Here is a 14,128-nt window from a genome sequence, read left to right on the forward strand (position 1 = left end):
GGTAACAGCGCTCCATGCAGTCATGCTGGCCACATGACCTTGGAGGCGTCTATGGACAATGCTGGCTCTTCGGCTTAGAAATGGCACCAACCCCTAGAGTTGGACACGACTGGACTTAATGTCAAGGGAAAACCCTTACCTTATTGAATTCATATTCTGTTTTCTAATCAGTTGCTTGTTTAAGGAAGAAGAATCGCCAAATTGTGTTTTGTGTGTGTGTGTGTGTCAGGAGCGACTTGAGAAACTGTGTTGCTTCTGTTGTGACAGAATTGTCTGTTTGCAAGGACGTTGCTCAGGGAATGCCTGGATGGGCGTCCCCTGGGCAATGTCCTTGCAGTCAGTCTGTTCTCTCACACCATAAATGAGTTGCAGTTTCTCAATATGAAACTGATATGGAAAAAAAAATCACCTAGCATACTTATCTTGTCTTAGAATATAAATAAGTGCTATTTGTTAGTTCCGAACATTTTTCAAATGTAGTCTATTGATATATCCAGATTTTTGAATGGTGTTTTGAAGGATGATGTAAAGGTTGCTTTGTGTTTACATATGAAATAAAAAGAAACCAGACTTCTTTGGAGTTCTCCATGTGCCCGTCTCCTTTCCATATTCTGTTCTTGAGTTATCTGTAATGATAAACAATTCCAGATTCTATAGTATCACTCAAGAAAAGGCCCTCTTTCCATCCAGTAACAACATGTCAAAGTGTTAAAGGAAAGGGCACCAGGGGAAGGCATTGGAGGAAGATTTCAGTTGATGGGACATCATGCAAAGAGCATGAAGGCATTGACAGTATAAGGAGCTGCAGCTGGACAAGACATTGGCTGCCTATCAGGATCCTACACTTAGGCTCTGCCATGTTTCTATGTTCATTATGATCATATGCTCCTGGATCTGACAGTCAATTGGCCGTTCTCTATAGAACGAGGGAAGGTGCCATCTTCTTATTTGATTCAGGCAGCAAAATGTCTTGGAAAAGTCTTGATAACATTGTTTTATTGTTTCATCAGTACCACAGGTACTACGCACATGCTCTGATTTCATCGAGAAGCATGGCATTGTGGATGGCATCTACCGCTTGTCAGGGGTCTCCTCCAACATCCAACGGCTACGGTAAGGCCTGGTCAAATTAGAACATGTTGCATGATAGGTCAGGGCTGTTGATGTCCTGCACTGGTGACCAGTTTTATCCACAAATCAAGGAGATGAGGGGGATCTAGTTTTTGTAGAAGGTGTGGAAAGTGAAAATTGCCTATCCCTGCACTTCTGTTAGTCTGTGTCACAGAGAAACTGAGCAGCAAAACTATAATATAAAACAGCCAGGAAATCTCTCATCCCACAGGAAAAAAGGAATAATTTTATAGTGCTTGAGGTCAGTTTGAAGCCCTGGTTCCCAGTGTGGGGCACACGCCATACAGAGAGGCAATTTGATTTTTTGCTCGAGGGGGGGGGGGGGGATTTGAGAATGAGTTATTAACAGTGATTTTTTGCATTGCTTATGGTTCTAGAGCAGGGTCCTCAAACCTTTTAAACACAGTCCCTCAAACTGTTGGAGGGCCGGATTATTATTTGAAAAAAACATGAATGAATTCCTATGAACACTGCACACATCTTATTTGTAGTACAAAAAAACAACATCAACACAATACTTAAAATGAACAATTTTAAGAAATATAAACATATTAGTATTTTAATGGGAAGTGCTGGCCTGGTTTTGGCTGATAAGATTGTTGTTGTGTGCTTTCAAGTCATTTCAGACTTAGGTTGATCCTGAGCAAGGGCTGGGTAAATGATCTTGGGCTGTATCCGACCCTTGAGCCTTAGTTTGAGGACCCTTGTTTTAGAGTATACAGTATATAAATATGATATACAGTATATAAATATATTTTGTGATATCAGTGGTGCAGTGGGTTAAACTGCTGAGCTGCTGACCGAAAGGTTGGTGGTTTGAATCCGGGGAGCAGGGTGAACTCCCGCTTTTAGCCCCAGCTTCTGCCAACCTAGCAATTAGAAAACATGCAAATGTGAGTAGAGCAATAGGTACCGCTCCAGCGGGAAGGTAACGGCGCTCCATGCAGTTATGCCAGCCACATGACCTTGGAGGTTTCTCCGAACAACGCCGGCTCTTTGGCTTCGAAATGGGGATGAGCACCACCCCCCAGAGTCAGACATGACCGGACTTAATGTCAAGGGGAAACCTTTACCTACCCTAAAGTCATCAGGAGAGGCCCTGCTCGTGATTCCACCCGCCTCGCAGGCGCGTTTGGTGGGGACGCGGGACAGGGCCTTCTCTGTGGTGGCCCCCCGCCTCTGGAATGGCCTCCCGAAAGATCTCAGACAGGCCCCCACCTTGGCGGTTTTTAGAAAAAACCTGAAAACCTGGCTATTCCAACGTGCCTTATCAGATTAGGAACCCCACTATCAAAGCCCAGAAGCACTTTAGTAGAGTCAAAACCATTCTCAACGCACACCGCACTTTTACTTTAATCTCATATCCCCCGACACTTTTTCAGCACTTTTAACCCTGTACCCCACTCCAGCCGGCTCAGTTTCTTTTTAATATGTCCTGTTGTATTGTGTATTGCCACTGTTCTCTGCTTTAACTGTTTTATTTGCTATGTTTTGTATTGTTGTATTGTTGTATTGTGTTGTGCTGGGTTCCGGCCTGTTGTAAGCCGCATCGAATCCCTTTGGGAGATGCTAGCGGGGTACAAATAAAGTTTAATAATAATAATAATAATAATAATAAAGTGTAATTACAGTGTCTTGGCACATAAAGTAGTCTCTGGATGCTAATGGAGATGTTTATTCCCCTATATGATTTCCGTCTTTTGCTTTCAGTATGTTTTGGGAAGAAATGTGAGTGGTGGTTGCATTGTGTTCACTTCGGCCTTAATTAGGCCAGCAGTATGATAATCTGGCAGTAGTTCTGGATGGTTATTGCTTTTTCCTGTAATTCTTTCCTCCTGCCACTCCCCTGGTCCTTGTCTCCAGGCACGAGTTTGACTGTGAGAGGGTGCCGGAGCTCTCCAAAGATGTCTACTTGCAGGACATCCACTCCGTCAGTTCGCTCTGCAAGCTGTACTTCCGAGAGTTGCCAAACCCACTGCTCACTTACCAGCTCTACAACAAGTTTGCTGTGAGTCATGCAACAGCCTTGATTGATGTTTTCTCATTATTTAATTGTGAATTCCATTTATATCCTTCCTTTCCTCTAATAAGCTCAAGGTAGTGTACATTGCTCACTTATCCCCCATTCCATCCTTGCAACAGGCCTGTGCAGGAAGTGAGGCTGAGAAAGAGTAACTGACCCAAGATCTCCCAGTGAGGTTTATAGCTTGGGGAGGATTTGAACCTGGATTTCCCAGCTCTGCATCTAATACTTCTGCCATGACCAGCCTTTTAAAACAACTCCTCCTTTGAGCAGGCCACTAGAATACTTATTTGTTTCAACCATGGAGAAGATCTTGTTTTGTGAAGATTTGTGGGTGAAAACATTTCCTTACCAGTGTATCATTGCACGTTGCTTCCTTTACTAATTGAAAAATCAGTCCTTGTTTGCATTGCTATTTGGCGTTGCCACCATTGTTCACAATCTCAGAACAGGCTGACGGTGTGCAATTTCATTAATCTATTTTTGAACAACATAAGGTGCATTTACACTCTAGAATTAATGCAGTTCGATACCACTTTACCTGCCATGGCTCCATGCTATGGAATTGTGAGGCTTATATTTTGTCGGGTGTCACTGCTCTTTGGCTAAGTTCCCTGTAAAGCTACAACTCCCATGATTCCATAACATTGGGCTGTGAAAGTTAAAGTGGTATCGAACTGCATTAATTCTACCATGTAGATATATCCTTATTTCTCAAACAGATGTGCGTCCACAGAAATAAATAGCCAATGATGTTTAGCTGATAATAACCCGCCTTTATGTTGTCAAAGTCTTTGCATTTATATGTTTTAATTGTTTTGTAATTTGAAATGTTATTTTATTTCATTGCTGAAAGCTTTCATGGTTAGGAATCACTGGGTTGTGGTGACTTTTCCAGGCTGTATGGCCATGCTCCAGAAGCATTCTCTCCTGATGTTTCACCCGCATCTATGGCAGGCAACCTGTAAGGATGCCTGCCATAGATGTGGGCGAAACATCAGGAGAGAATACTTCTGGAATATTGCAATACAGCTTGGAAAACTCACAGCAACCCAATCTCTCATTATTTTTGCCCAGTCCATCACCTGTCCTGCAGGCCAACTGTATTTATTCACTCATTCCATTGACAAAACAGCCAATGCTGTGTGTTGAAACTGGCCAGAGTACATAAGCCAGCCTTGTATCTTCTTTGTATCTCCTAAAAATAGGAGTTGCAGAACAAAAGAGGAGTAAGGAGGTTGAATAGTGGAGCTCAACTACATTGTTCGCCAACATCGCAGGCTGCAAGACAATCTGAGCAGCGCTGTCTCCTACTTCTTTATTCTTTTGTACTACCTATTCTTTGTGCTGTACTATTTTAGGCTTGGTTAACTGCAGTTATTCTGTTTCTTCTCCTCCCTTTCTATTTTTAAAAAGTCTTTTTTATTCACATGTTTGATATTTCAAGAAACAAAATTCCAGGCATCACATGATGCTGTATAAGAAATATTTTAGTCAAAGATTGCCACATTGTTCAATTAATATTTTAGTATTATTGGAGCCCACTGGCGGCGCAGTGGGTTAAACTGCTGAGCTACTGAACTTGTTGATCAAAAGGCTGGTGGTTCAAATCCAGGGAGCAGGGTGAGCTCCCGCTTTTAGCCACAGCTTCTGCAAACATATCAGTTTGAAAACATGCAAATATGAGTAGTTCAATAGATACTGCTCCGGCGGGAAGGTTACAGCGCTCCATACAGTCATACTGGCCACATGACCTTGGAGGTGTCTACGGACAACGCTGGCTCTTCGGCTTAGAAATGGAGATGAGCACCACCCCCCAGAGTCAGACATGACTAGACTTATTGTCGGGAGTAACCTTTGCCTCTTATTATCAAGGAGGTGTGTTAGGCCCTCTCAAGAAATCCTCTCCGTACCTATGCTGGAGGGCCACAGTTGTCCACTAGAACAGTGGTTCTCAACCTGTGGGTCCTCAGATGTTTTGGCCTTCCAGAAATCCTAACAGCTGGTAAACTTGCTGGGATTTATGGGAGTTGCTGGCCAAAACACCTGGGACCCACAAATTGAGAACCACTGCATTAGCGGCTAAGAATTAGTTTCAGACAAAGTTAATGATGCTTCAGTGGGAAAACTTTATTTTGATGTATTTTAAAAAATATATATGAATAAGCCCAAAGTCAACCAGGAGGTGGTCTGGACTGGGAAATTCATGTGTGTCAGAAACCACCGCAGTTTGACTAAATGAGCAGTCCTTCTTAAAGTGAATGGCAACAGCTTCAGCCATAGCAGAGGACCTTATGAACCAACCTGAACACAGCTGATTATTTGAGAACACAGAAATGCTGGACTACTCTAAAAACTACCATGTCAGACTACACAGAGAAGCCATTGAAATCCACAAGCACGTGGACAATTTCAACAGAAAGGAGGAAACCATGAGAATGAACAAAATCTGGCTACCAGTATTAAAAAAACTCTAAAATCAGGACAGTGAATAAAGAGGAACACTGAAACAACAGGGGGATTCCTGACATGAAACTATCAGGGCCAGCTAACACTTCCCAACAAAGTCTGCCCCCAGGCAGCAGCCAGCCAGCCTTTGAAGCTGCAAGGCCATTCAATGCTAATCAGGGTGACCAATTGCAGCATCCATACTTGCTTCAACCAGACAAAAGTTCTTTCTCCCACTATATATCTGTGGACATTCCACAGATATATAGACCTCACTTGCCTAGTTTCCAACAGACCCCTCAACCTCTGAGGATGCCTGCCATAGATGTGGGCAAAATGTCAGGAGAGAATGCTTCTGGAACATGGCCATATAGAAAACTGATAGCCACCCAGTTTCCCTATAGTCTTAATTTACTACTGCCCTCTCAGTCTGTCCCTTTGTGCCACTCCTCCAGACCCCTGTTGATGTTCTTTCCAGCCATTTATCTGCATGCCTTTCTGCTCGGCTCTAGGCTTTTCTCTGTTGTTTAGAAGTGGAGGCCTTCTTCCTTGCATACTAACTGGTGGCTCTTGGCTCAGCTTCACTGCCCAGGCAGGCGGCAAGAGTTGAAGATGAGCAGGAGGAGGGAGTCTTGCTGCTTCAGGTGAACTCTGCCGCTGCCTGTTGCGATCCCTTTTCCTTGGCTTGGCAGGAAGCCAGAGGAAAGGCGTGATGGATAAATTACATCCTGTCTTTCCTGGAGTTTCTAATTCTGACTCCACAGCCCCCTGTGATTCTCCCACTTCCCGGCTTTTTCCTGAAGTTATGTGTTTTTATTTGGATGCTGATGAAGAAGAGGAAAAAGATTATTTATTTATTTCTTATCAAAAGCATGGCATAAATTAGTATAAAACTGATAAAAATAGAAGGAGCGCAGGTGGCTAAATATCTTTTGACCAAAAATGGGCAACAGCGATGGCATTGTCTGTAGCCTCCAACAATTCTTCCTCTGTACACGAGGCAGGGCATAGTGGACAAGCATCCAGATGCAGAGTTGTCTGTTCTGCTCCACAGTCACACAAGGTGTGGGATTCTTTTAGGTAGTGCCATTTTGCCAGGTTGTCTTTTGATCTGCCCACTCCCCCTTCTGAGTCTGTTTAGGGACTTCCAAGTTGCCCGTTCTTGGTTTGACAAACATTCAATGCCTGGACATAAAAACATAAATATATACAAACATTAAAATCATTTATATCCACATTAAAAGTTGTTTAAAAACCATCTCAGGACACAATTTTGCCTCATTGCACTGCCTCAAAGGCTTGGTCCCATAAATGTGAGTAGATCAATAGGTATTGCTCCGATGGGAAGGTAATGGCGCAGGCGCTCCATGCAGTCATGACCTATGAGGTGTTTACAGACAATGTTGACTCTTCGGCTTAGAAATGGAGATGAGCACCAAACCCCTAAGTCGGACATGACTAGACTTAATGTCAGGGGAAAACCTTTACCTTTAGCTTTAGCAATGTGAGGAGACATGGGTAAGAAATAATAATAATAATAATAATAATAATAATAATAATAGACTTGAAGAGTGTGGTGTTTCTTCAAGTCTATTATTATTATTATTATTATTATTATTATTTTATTTCTTACCCATAAAAAGCTATAAAAACCTCTAGAAGTATGATTGGATGTGAACCCAATTATTTAGCCTGGCCCTTTCAGCATTTATAATTATTCTACTTTAATTTCCATGCTTTTAGTGGCTTCCTCGCATTACCGAAATTTTGCTGAAATTCCTTTTTTTTTGTTCTGTTTGAGAAGGGCATGAAAGTTTATTAAATATGCAAATATGCTCCCCCTGTGGTGCAGTGGATTAAACTGCTGAGCTGCTGAACTTGCTGACCGAAAGGTCGCTGGTCCAAATCTGGGGAGCGGCGTGAGCTGACAGCCCCAGCTTCTGCCAACTTAGCAGTTTGAAAAAATGCAAATGTGAATAGATCAATAGGTACTGCTTTGGCGGGAATGTAACGGCGCTCCATGCAGTTATGCTGGCCACATGACCTTGGAGGTGTCTATGGACAACGCTGGCTCTTCGACTTAGAAATGGAGATGAGCACCAACCCCCAGAGTCGGACACGACTGGACTTAATGTCAGGGAAAACCTTTACCTTATGTAAATATATTGAGATTATTCTCAATATATTTACATATTAATTATGTAAATTTCCACCTGAGGATTGCCATGCTGTCTTCCCCTCCTCCAGCCTTTTCTTTTCCCTTCTCTGCAGGAGGCTGTGTCCGTTTCAGGGAACGAGGAGCGCTTGGTGGCAGTCCATGATGTCATTCAGCAGCTGCCTCCGCCACATTATAGGTAGGCATTGTCTAAAGCTGTGGATTCACAGTCCTGCCAACTGGGTTGGGAGTCTGGGCAGAGGCATCTGGGAGTGGAAGGGAGCTTGGGGCATAGGCTGGGTTGCGAGGGAGTCGGGGAGGGCAGATGGTAGAAGCAGTCCTTTGAGCTGTAGCTGCTTCTGCTCTATCTCTACAGGACTCTGGAGTTCCTCCTGCGGCACCTGGCACGCATGGCTATGCACAGTCAAAACACCAGCATGCATATTCGCAATTTAGCCATCGTTTGGGCACCCAACCTGCTGCGGTGAGATGGCACCGGCACTTCCCTTGTGCCTCCCCTTGTGCTTTGCCTTCCTTTTTTGCACTGCTCTTGTAATCTTCTCCATGTTGCCCTAATATTTTCCCTGTGGTATCAGTGATCACCGACGCCTGCCAACAGTCCTCTGGGGGCATAGCTTTCCCATACCGACTCCCGGGAATTAGACTCCACAGGTCTTGAGCATCATTTGGCTTCTCTGGTTCTTCCCTATCATTCCCTGGCACTGGTCTAACCTTTTTGTAGATTGTTTTGAGGTGGGGATTTGCTGTAGATACTCCAGTCTGCAAAATGTTCTGCCAACAGTAGTCTGTCGATACGCCTCATAAGCTTCTCTGTATTTGTTTACACATTCTAACTACACAGATATCTATAAGTAGAATGTAAATACACAAATGTCCTGTTGCTATACACTTCAGCAAAAGTATCCATTCAATTAATTATGAGAATACTCAATTAATTCGTATAGTACACGAGTGCTTGTGTACTATACGAATTAACTGAGTATTCTCATGATTAATTGAATTGATACTTTTGCTGAAGTGTATAGCAACAGGACATTTGTGTATTTACATTATTTGCTTTTACATACATGCTGATCAGAGCCCCCAGTAGTGCAGCGGGCTAAACCGCTGAGCTTGCTGACAGAAAGATCGGCGGTTCAAATCTAGGAAGCAGGGTGAGCTCCCACTATTAGCCCCAGCTTCTGCTAATCTAGCAGTTCAAAAATATGCAAATGTGAATAGATCAATAGGTACCACTTAGGTGGGAAGGTAACAGCGAGCCATGTAGTCATGCTGGCCACATGACCTTGGAGGCGTCTATGGACAACGCCGGCTCTTCGGCTTAGAACTTGAGATGAGTCGGACATAACTTTTTGCATAAGTGCAAAAAACACTTTAAAACAATACAATAATTAAAATGAAGAATAATTTTAACAAATATAAATTGATTAGTATTTCAATGGGAAGTGTGGGCCTGCTTTTGGCTGATGAGATAAGATTGTTGTTGTTCTTGTGTGCTTTCAAGTCGTTTCAGACTGAGGTTGACCCTGAGCGAAGGCTGGGTAAATGATCTTGGAGGGCCATATCCGGCCCCCGGGCCTTAGTTTGAGGACCCCTGCTGTAAACTGATTGCAAAGTACAAAAGTATAATTCATCAAGGGGAATACAGAGCGGGATCTGCCCTTTCTCTATAGACTCGGTTGAAAGCAAACTCCTGCACCTTTCATGCCTTGTGTGTCTCTTCCTCGTTAATAACCTTTGGCAGCTTAACCACTTTTTAGGTTGCTTGGTTCTATCTTCCGCAGGTTTATTCTGTGAAATGTTGCACTTATTCTCCACTCTGCTTCCCTTTCCCTTGTGCCTGATGCAGTCACCATTCCACAATATATCTTCTAAACTCCATTACTTGCAGAACCTTGCCATTGTCATTAGTGCAGTAGTTCTCAACCTTCCTAATGTCGCGACCCCTTAATGCAGTTCCTCATGTTGTGATGACCCCCAAACCATAACATTATTTTCATTGCTACTTCATAACTGTAATTTTGCTACTGTTATGAATCGTAATGTAAATATCTGATATGCAGGATATATTTTCATTCCCTGGATCAAATTTGGCACAAATATTTGATATGGCCAAATTTGAATATGGGGGGAAGGGGGTTGATTTTGTCATTTGGGAGTTGTAGTTGCTGGGATTTATAGTTCACCTACAATCAAAGAACATTCTGAACACCAGCAGCGATGGAATCAAACTAAACTTGGCTCACAGAACTCCCATGACCAACAGGAAATACTGGAAGGGTTGGTGGACATTGATGTTCCGTTTTGGAGCTGTACTTCACCGACATCCAGAGAGCACTGTGGACACAAACAATGATGGATCTGGACCAAACTTGACACGGATACTCAATATGCCCAAATGTGAACACTGGTGGAGTTTGGGGAAAATAGATCATGACATTTGGGAGTTGAAGTTGCTGGGATTTATATTTCACCCACAATCAAAGAGCATTCTGAACCACACCAACAATAGAATTGGGCCAAACTTCCCACACAGAACCCCCATTCCTTGAAGGGACTCGTTGGCAGAGCCTCCCTCCAGCTTTGCACGCTCTTCTTCGCCTTCACATGTGCACCACACTGCCATGTGCCAAGTATGTCTGCTCTCCCCTTCCCAGTTGGAGTTGGAGGTTTTCCTCCCGAGTTAAATATGCTCCCTTGGGTCTCATCTGGGCCCTCCGTAAGGCACAAGCATGATGCCCTGGTACTTCATTATGCTTGTTCCCATCTAGATCTTCTTGTGCCTGGCTGACCAGTAACACCTCTTCTGCCTTTTATGACAGATCAGTGACTCTGGAGTCTGTTGCTCAGTGTGGAGCTGATGCCTTCCAGGAAGTCCGGGTTCAGTCTCTGGTGGTTGAGTTCCTCCTCAACAATGTACAGACTCTCTTCAGTGACACTTTCACTTCGGTTGGCAAGGATGGCACAGGTACCTCGGCCCCTTCTAAAGCCCTGTTTGCAGGTTTCTCAGAAGTCTTATGTAGCATCCTTCTCACGGAATCTCAAATGTCTCAAGGGAAACTGTCATTTCAGATTGCTGATGTTTGTAGAATCAATGTCGCTTTGTTTCCTCAACTGCCAATCTATTCCAACCATAGGCAAAGAGCCATCACTAGTCCTTCCCTCCCTCCTCCCCACACTGTTGACAATGAAACCCTATTCTGATGTTTATGTCTCATGCAAGTAGAATTGTTTGGGGGAAGGACAGAGAAGAAGCCAATGATCCCTTCCTATTGCTTCCATACAGTGTGTGCTATGGGCTTCCAGGCAGTGGAGTAGCATGGAACACTGTTTAGCCTGCACAATGATATAGTTATGATATATCACTGATGTTCTAGCATGTGGAAAGTTACTTTTTGAACAACTCCCAGAATCCCCAAACCACATGACCAATCCTTGAAGGAGTCTAGGGGTGTCATCTGAAAAATAACTTCCCCAAGCTGCTATTCTTAATGATTCATGAGGCTTTCACAAGTACAGTAGAGTCTCGATTATCCAACCTTCATCCATCTAACGTGCTGTATTATCCAACACAGTCTGCCTCCCCCCCCCAGATCCACAGCTGTTTCAGTACATTGCAATGCTTTGATGCTAAATTTGTAAATCAGTAATTACTACATAACGTTACCGTGTATTGAACTGCTTTTTCTCTCAGTTTGTTGTAAAAGGTGATATTTCAGTGCTTAATTTGTAAAATCATAACGTAATTTGACGTTTAATAGGCTTTTCTTTAATCGCTCCTTATTATCCAACATTTTTGCTTAGCCAATGTTCTGCTGGCCAGTTTATGTTGGATAAGTAAGACTCTACTGCAGGGGTTCTCAAACTTTTTAAACAGAGGGCCAGGTCACAGTCCTTCAAACTGCTGGAGGGCCAGATTATAATTTGAAAAAAACATGAATGAATTCCTATGCACACTGCACATATTTTGTTTGTAGTGCAAAAAACACTTTAAAACAATACAATAATTAAAATGAAGAACAATTTTAACAAACATAAACTTATTAGTATTTCAGTGGGAAGTGTGGCCTGACTTTGGCAGATGAGATAGGATTATTGTTGTTGTTGTTGTTGTTGTTGTGTATTTTTAAGTCGTTCCAGACTTAGGTTGACCTTCAGTGAGGGCTGGGTAAATGACCTTGGAGGGCCGTATCCGGACCCTGGGCCTTAGTTTTTGAGGACCCCTGCTCCACTGTAATACCACCTCTCTAGGGCCCCCTAGTGGCACAGTGCGTTAAACCGCTGAGCTGCTGAACTTGCTCATGGAAACAGTGGCAGTTCGAATTCAGGTTAGCCTTAGCTTCTGCCAACCTAGCAGTTCAAAAGCATGCAAATGTGAGTAGAACAACCACTTCTGCGGGAAGGTAACGGTGCTCCATGCAGTCATGCTGGCCTCATGACCTTGGAGGTGTCTATGGATAACATCGGCTCTTCCCCTTAGAAATGGAGATGAGTACCACCCTCTAGAATTGGACATGACTAGACTTAATGGCAGGGGAAATCTTTACTTTTATTTTTACCAGTTCTCTGGGCAACCCTATGACACAGAGATGTATGATAGAGATGTATGTTCTGATATCTGAATAAGTCTGGAGTCCTGCTGACCTTTTGGAATACGTCAGAGTTTTATTTGGAACGATATATGGAGGTTGTAACCCTTGGCTTCATCTTCCAATGTCAGGGACACTCCAAGGTATTTTTTGCTTGAGGCAGAGCAGTAAATCGATCTTAACTCTGTTCAAAGTGTTTGATGACCTGTGACAGCCAAGTTATTTTGGAACAATAAGCAGAAAATCTCATAAGCATCCCTAGCCTTAAAATCACACTTTCAATAACCAACAATCTGCTACCCTTTTGTGGCATTGAAATTAAACCCGAGGCAGCCACCTGACCTTGATGTGCTATTTTGCAAAGTTATCCAACGTGTTATACAATATTGGGAGATCTCAAAAATATTTATTTACATTTACCTCAAAGAACTATGCCTGAAGGCAAATCTTCTGTTTTTTTATGGCTGCGTTCTTTTGCCTGTCCTTTTCTCTGCAAACTGCCTTTGGAGGCCTCTGGGCAGGAAGTCAGGCTATCAATTTTTAAATGACTAAACAAATATTTAAAGTGTGGTGACAAGGTGTTCTTCACCTACAATGTGAGCTTGCTTCTGCGATTTGCGTGACAAAAGCTGGTTCTACTGTCAGCTCCCTCACCTTCCTTCCTGATTCAGAAAGGCCTCCCCTTCCTATTTGGTTGTTTACTTATCTTTTTTTAAAAAAAGGCTCCCTTGTGATACAGCAGGTTAAACCGCTGAGCTGCTGAACTTGCTGACCGAAAGGTTGGCAGTTAAAATCCGGAAGCGGGGTGAGGTCCCACTGTTAGTCCCAGCTTTTGCCAACCTAGCAGTTCGAAAACATGCAAATGTGAGTAGATTAATGGGTACCGCTTCTGCGGGAAGGTAACCGTGCTCTATGCAATCATTCTGGCCACATGACCTTGGAGGTGTCTACGGACAACGCTGGCTCTTTGGCTTAGAAATGGAGATGAGCACCACCCCGCAGAGTCGGATACAACTAGACTTAATGTCAGGGGAAACCTTGACCTCTTATTATCAGGGAGGTGTGTTGGGCCTGTTGCAGCTATGGGGTTGCTGCTTTATAGTTGGGGTTGATTTCAAGCATTCAAACCCCCTTCTCGGAAGCTGTGCCCCGTTGAGAAAATGTGAAAAGTTACTATATGACGGGTCAAAGCAAAAAGACATGGAAAGCAAAATGGAAGGGTCTCATATATAGAATAAAGGGGAAAGATAAATATACGGTGTTGAACAAAACTATTCTCATGATAGAACAATTGTAATAAACACAGCTAAAGTATTTATTTGTTCCGGGGGGGGGGGGGGGGGTGCTGGTGGCGGGATTGGGGAAAAAAACTGGTATTTTGTATGTTATTTTCAAAGATGGTATGTTTCTATGTATTATACAATAATAATAATAATAATAAAAAATGCTAAAAAAAAAACAAAAAAACAACTAGACTTAATGTCAGGGGAAACCTTGACCTCTTATTATCAGGGAGGTGTGTTGGGCCTGTTGCAGCTATGGGGTTGCTGCTTTATAGTTGGGGTTGATTTCAAGCATTCAAACCCCCTTCTCGGAAGCTGTGCCCCGTTGAGAAAAATAATACAATCCACAGAAGACAAACTTTCTTCCAATAAAGTAAATGTTTATGCAATAGTCACAAATAACAGTTTCAATCCATCGATCCCAATATTACAGCAAACCTTCCTTAAGCTTTTACAGGAATCTATTCCTCTTCCTCTA

The 14,128-nt window shown here is 43.1% G+C and overlaps 1 protein-coding gene across 1 annotated transcript in view; it reads left to right on the plus strand.

The window, feature by feature from the left end:
* Window positions 1-14,128, plus strand: part of ARHGAP33 (Rho GTPase activating protein 33) — a 74,977-nt gene that overhangs the window by 44,351 nt on the left and 16,498 nt on the right. Inside the window, exons 12-16 of the mRNA XM_060783921.2 lie at window positions 1,011-1,113; window positions 2,995-3,139; window positions 7,874-7,956; window positions 8,134-8,241; window positions 10,601-10,746. Of these exons, the coding sequence (XP_060639904.2) occupies window positions 1,011-1,113; window positions 2,995-3,139; window positions 7,874-7,956; window positions 8,134-8,241; window positions 10,601-10,746 (585 nt within the window). The remainder of the gene's footprint in view (window positions 1-1,010; window positions 1,114-2,994; window positions 3,140-7,873; window positions 7,957-8,133; window positions 8,242-10,600; window positions 10,747-14,128) is intronic.

Source organism: Anolis sagrei, chromosome X (genome assembly GCF_037176765.1).
Source record: "Anolis sagrei isolate rAnoSag1 chromosome X, rAnoSag1.mat, whole genome shotgun sequence".
Taxonomy (NCBI): domain Eukaryota; kingdom Metazoa; phylum Chordata; class Lepidosauria; order Squamata; family Dactyloidae; genus Anolis; species Anolis sagrei.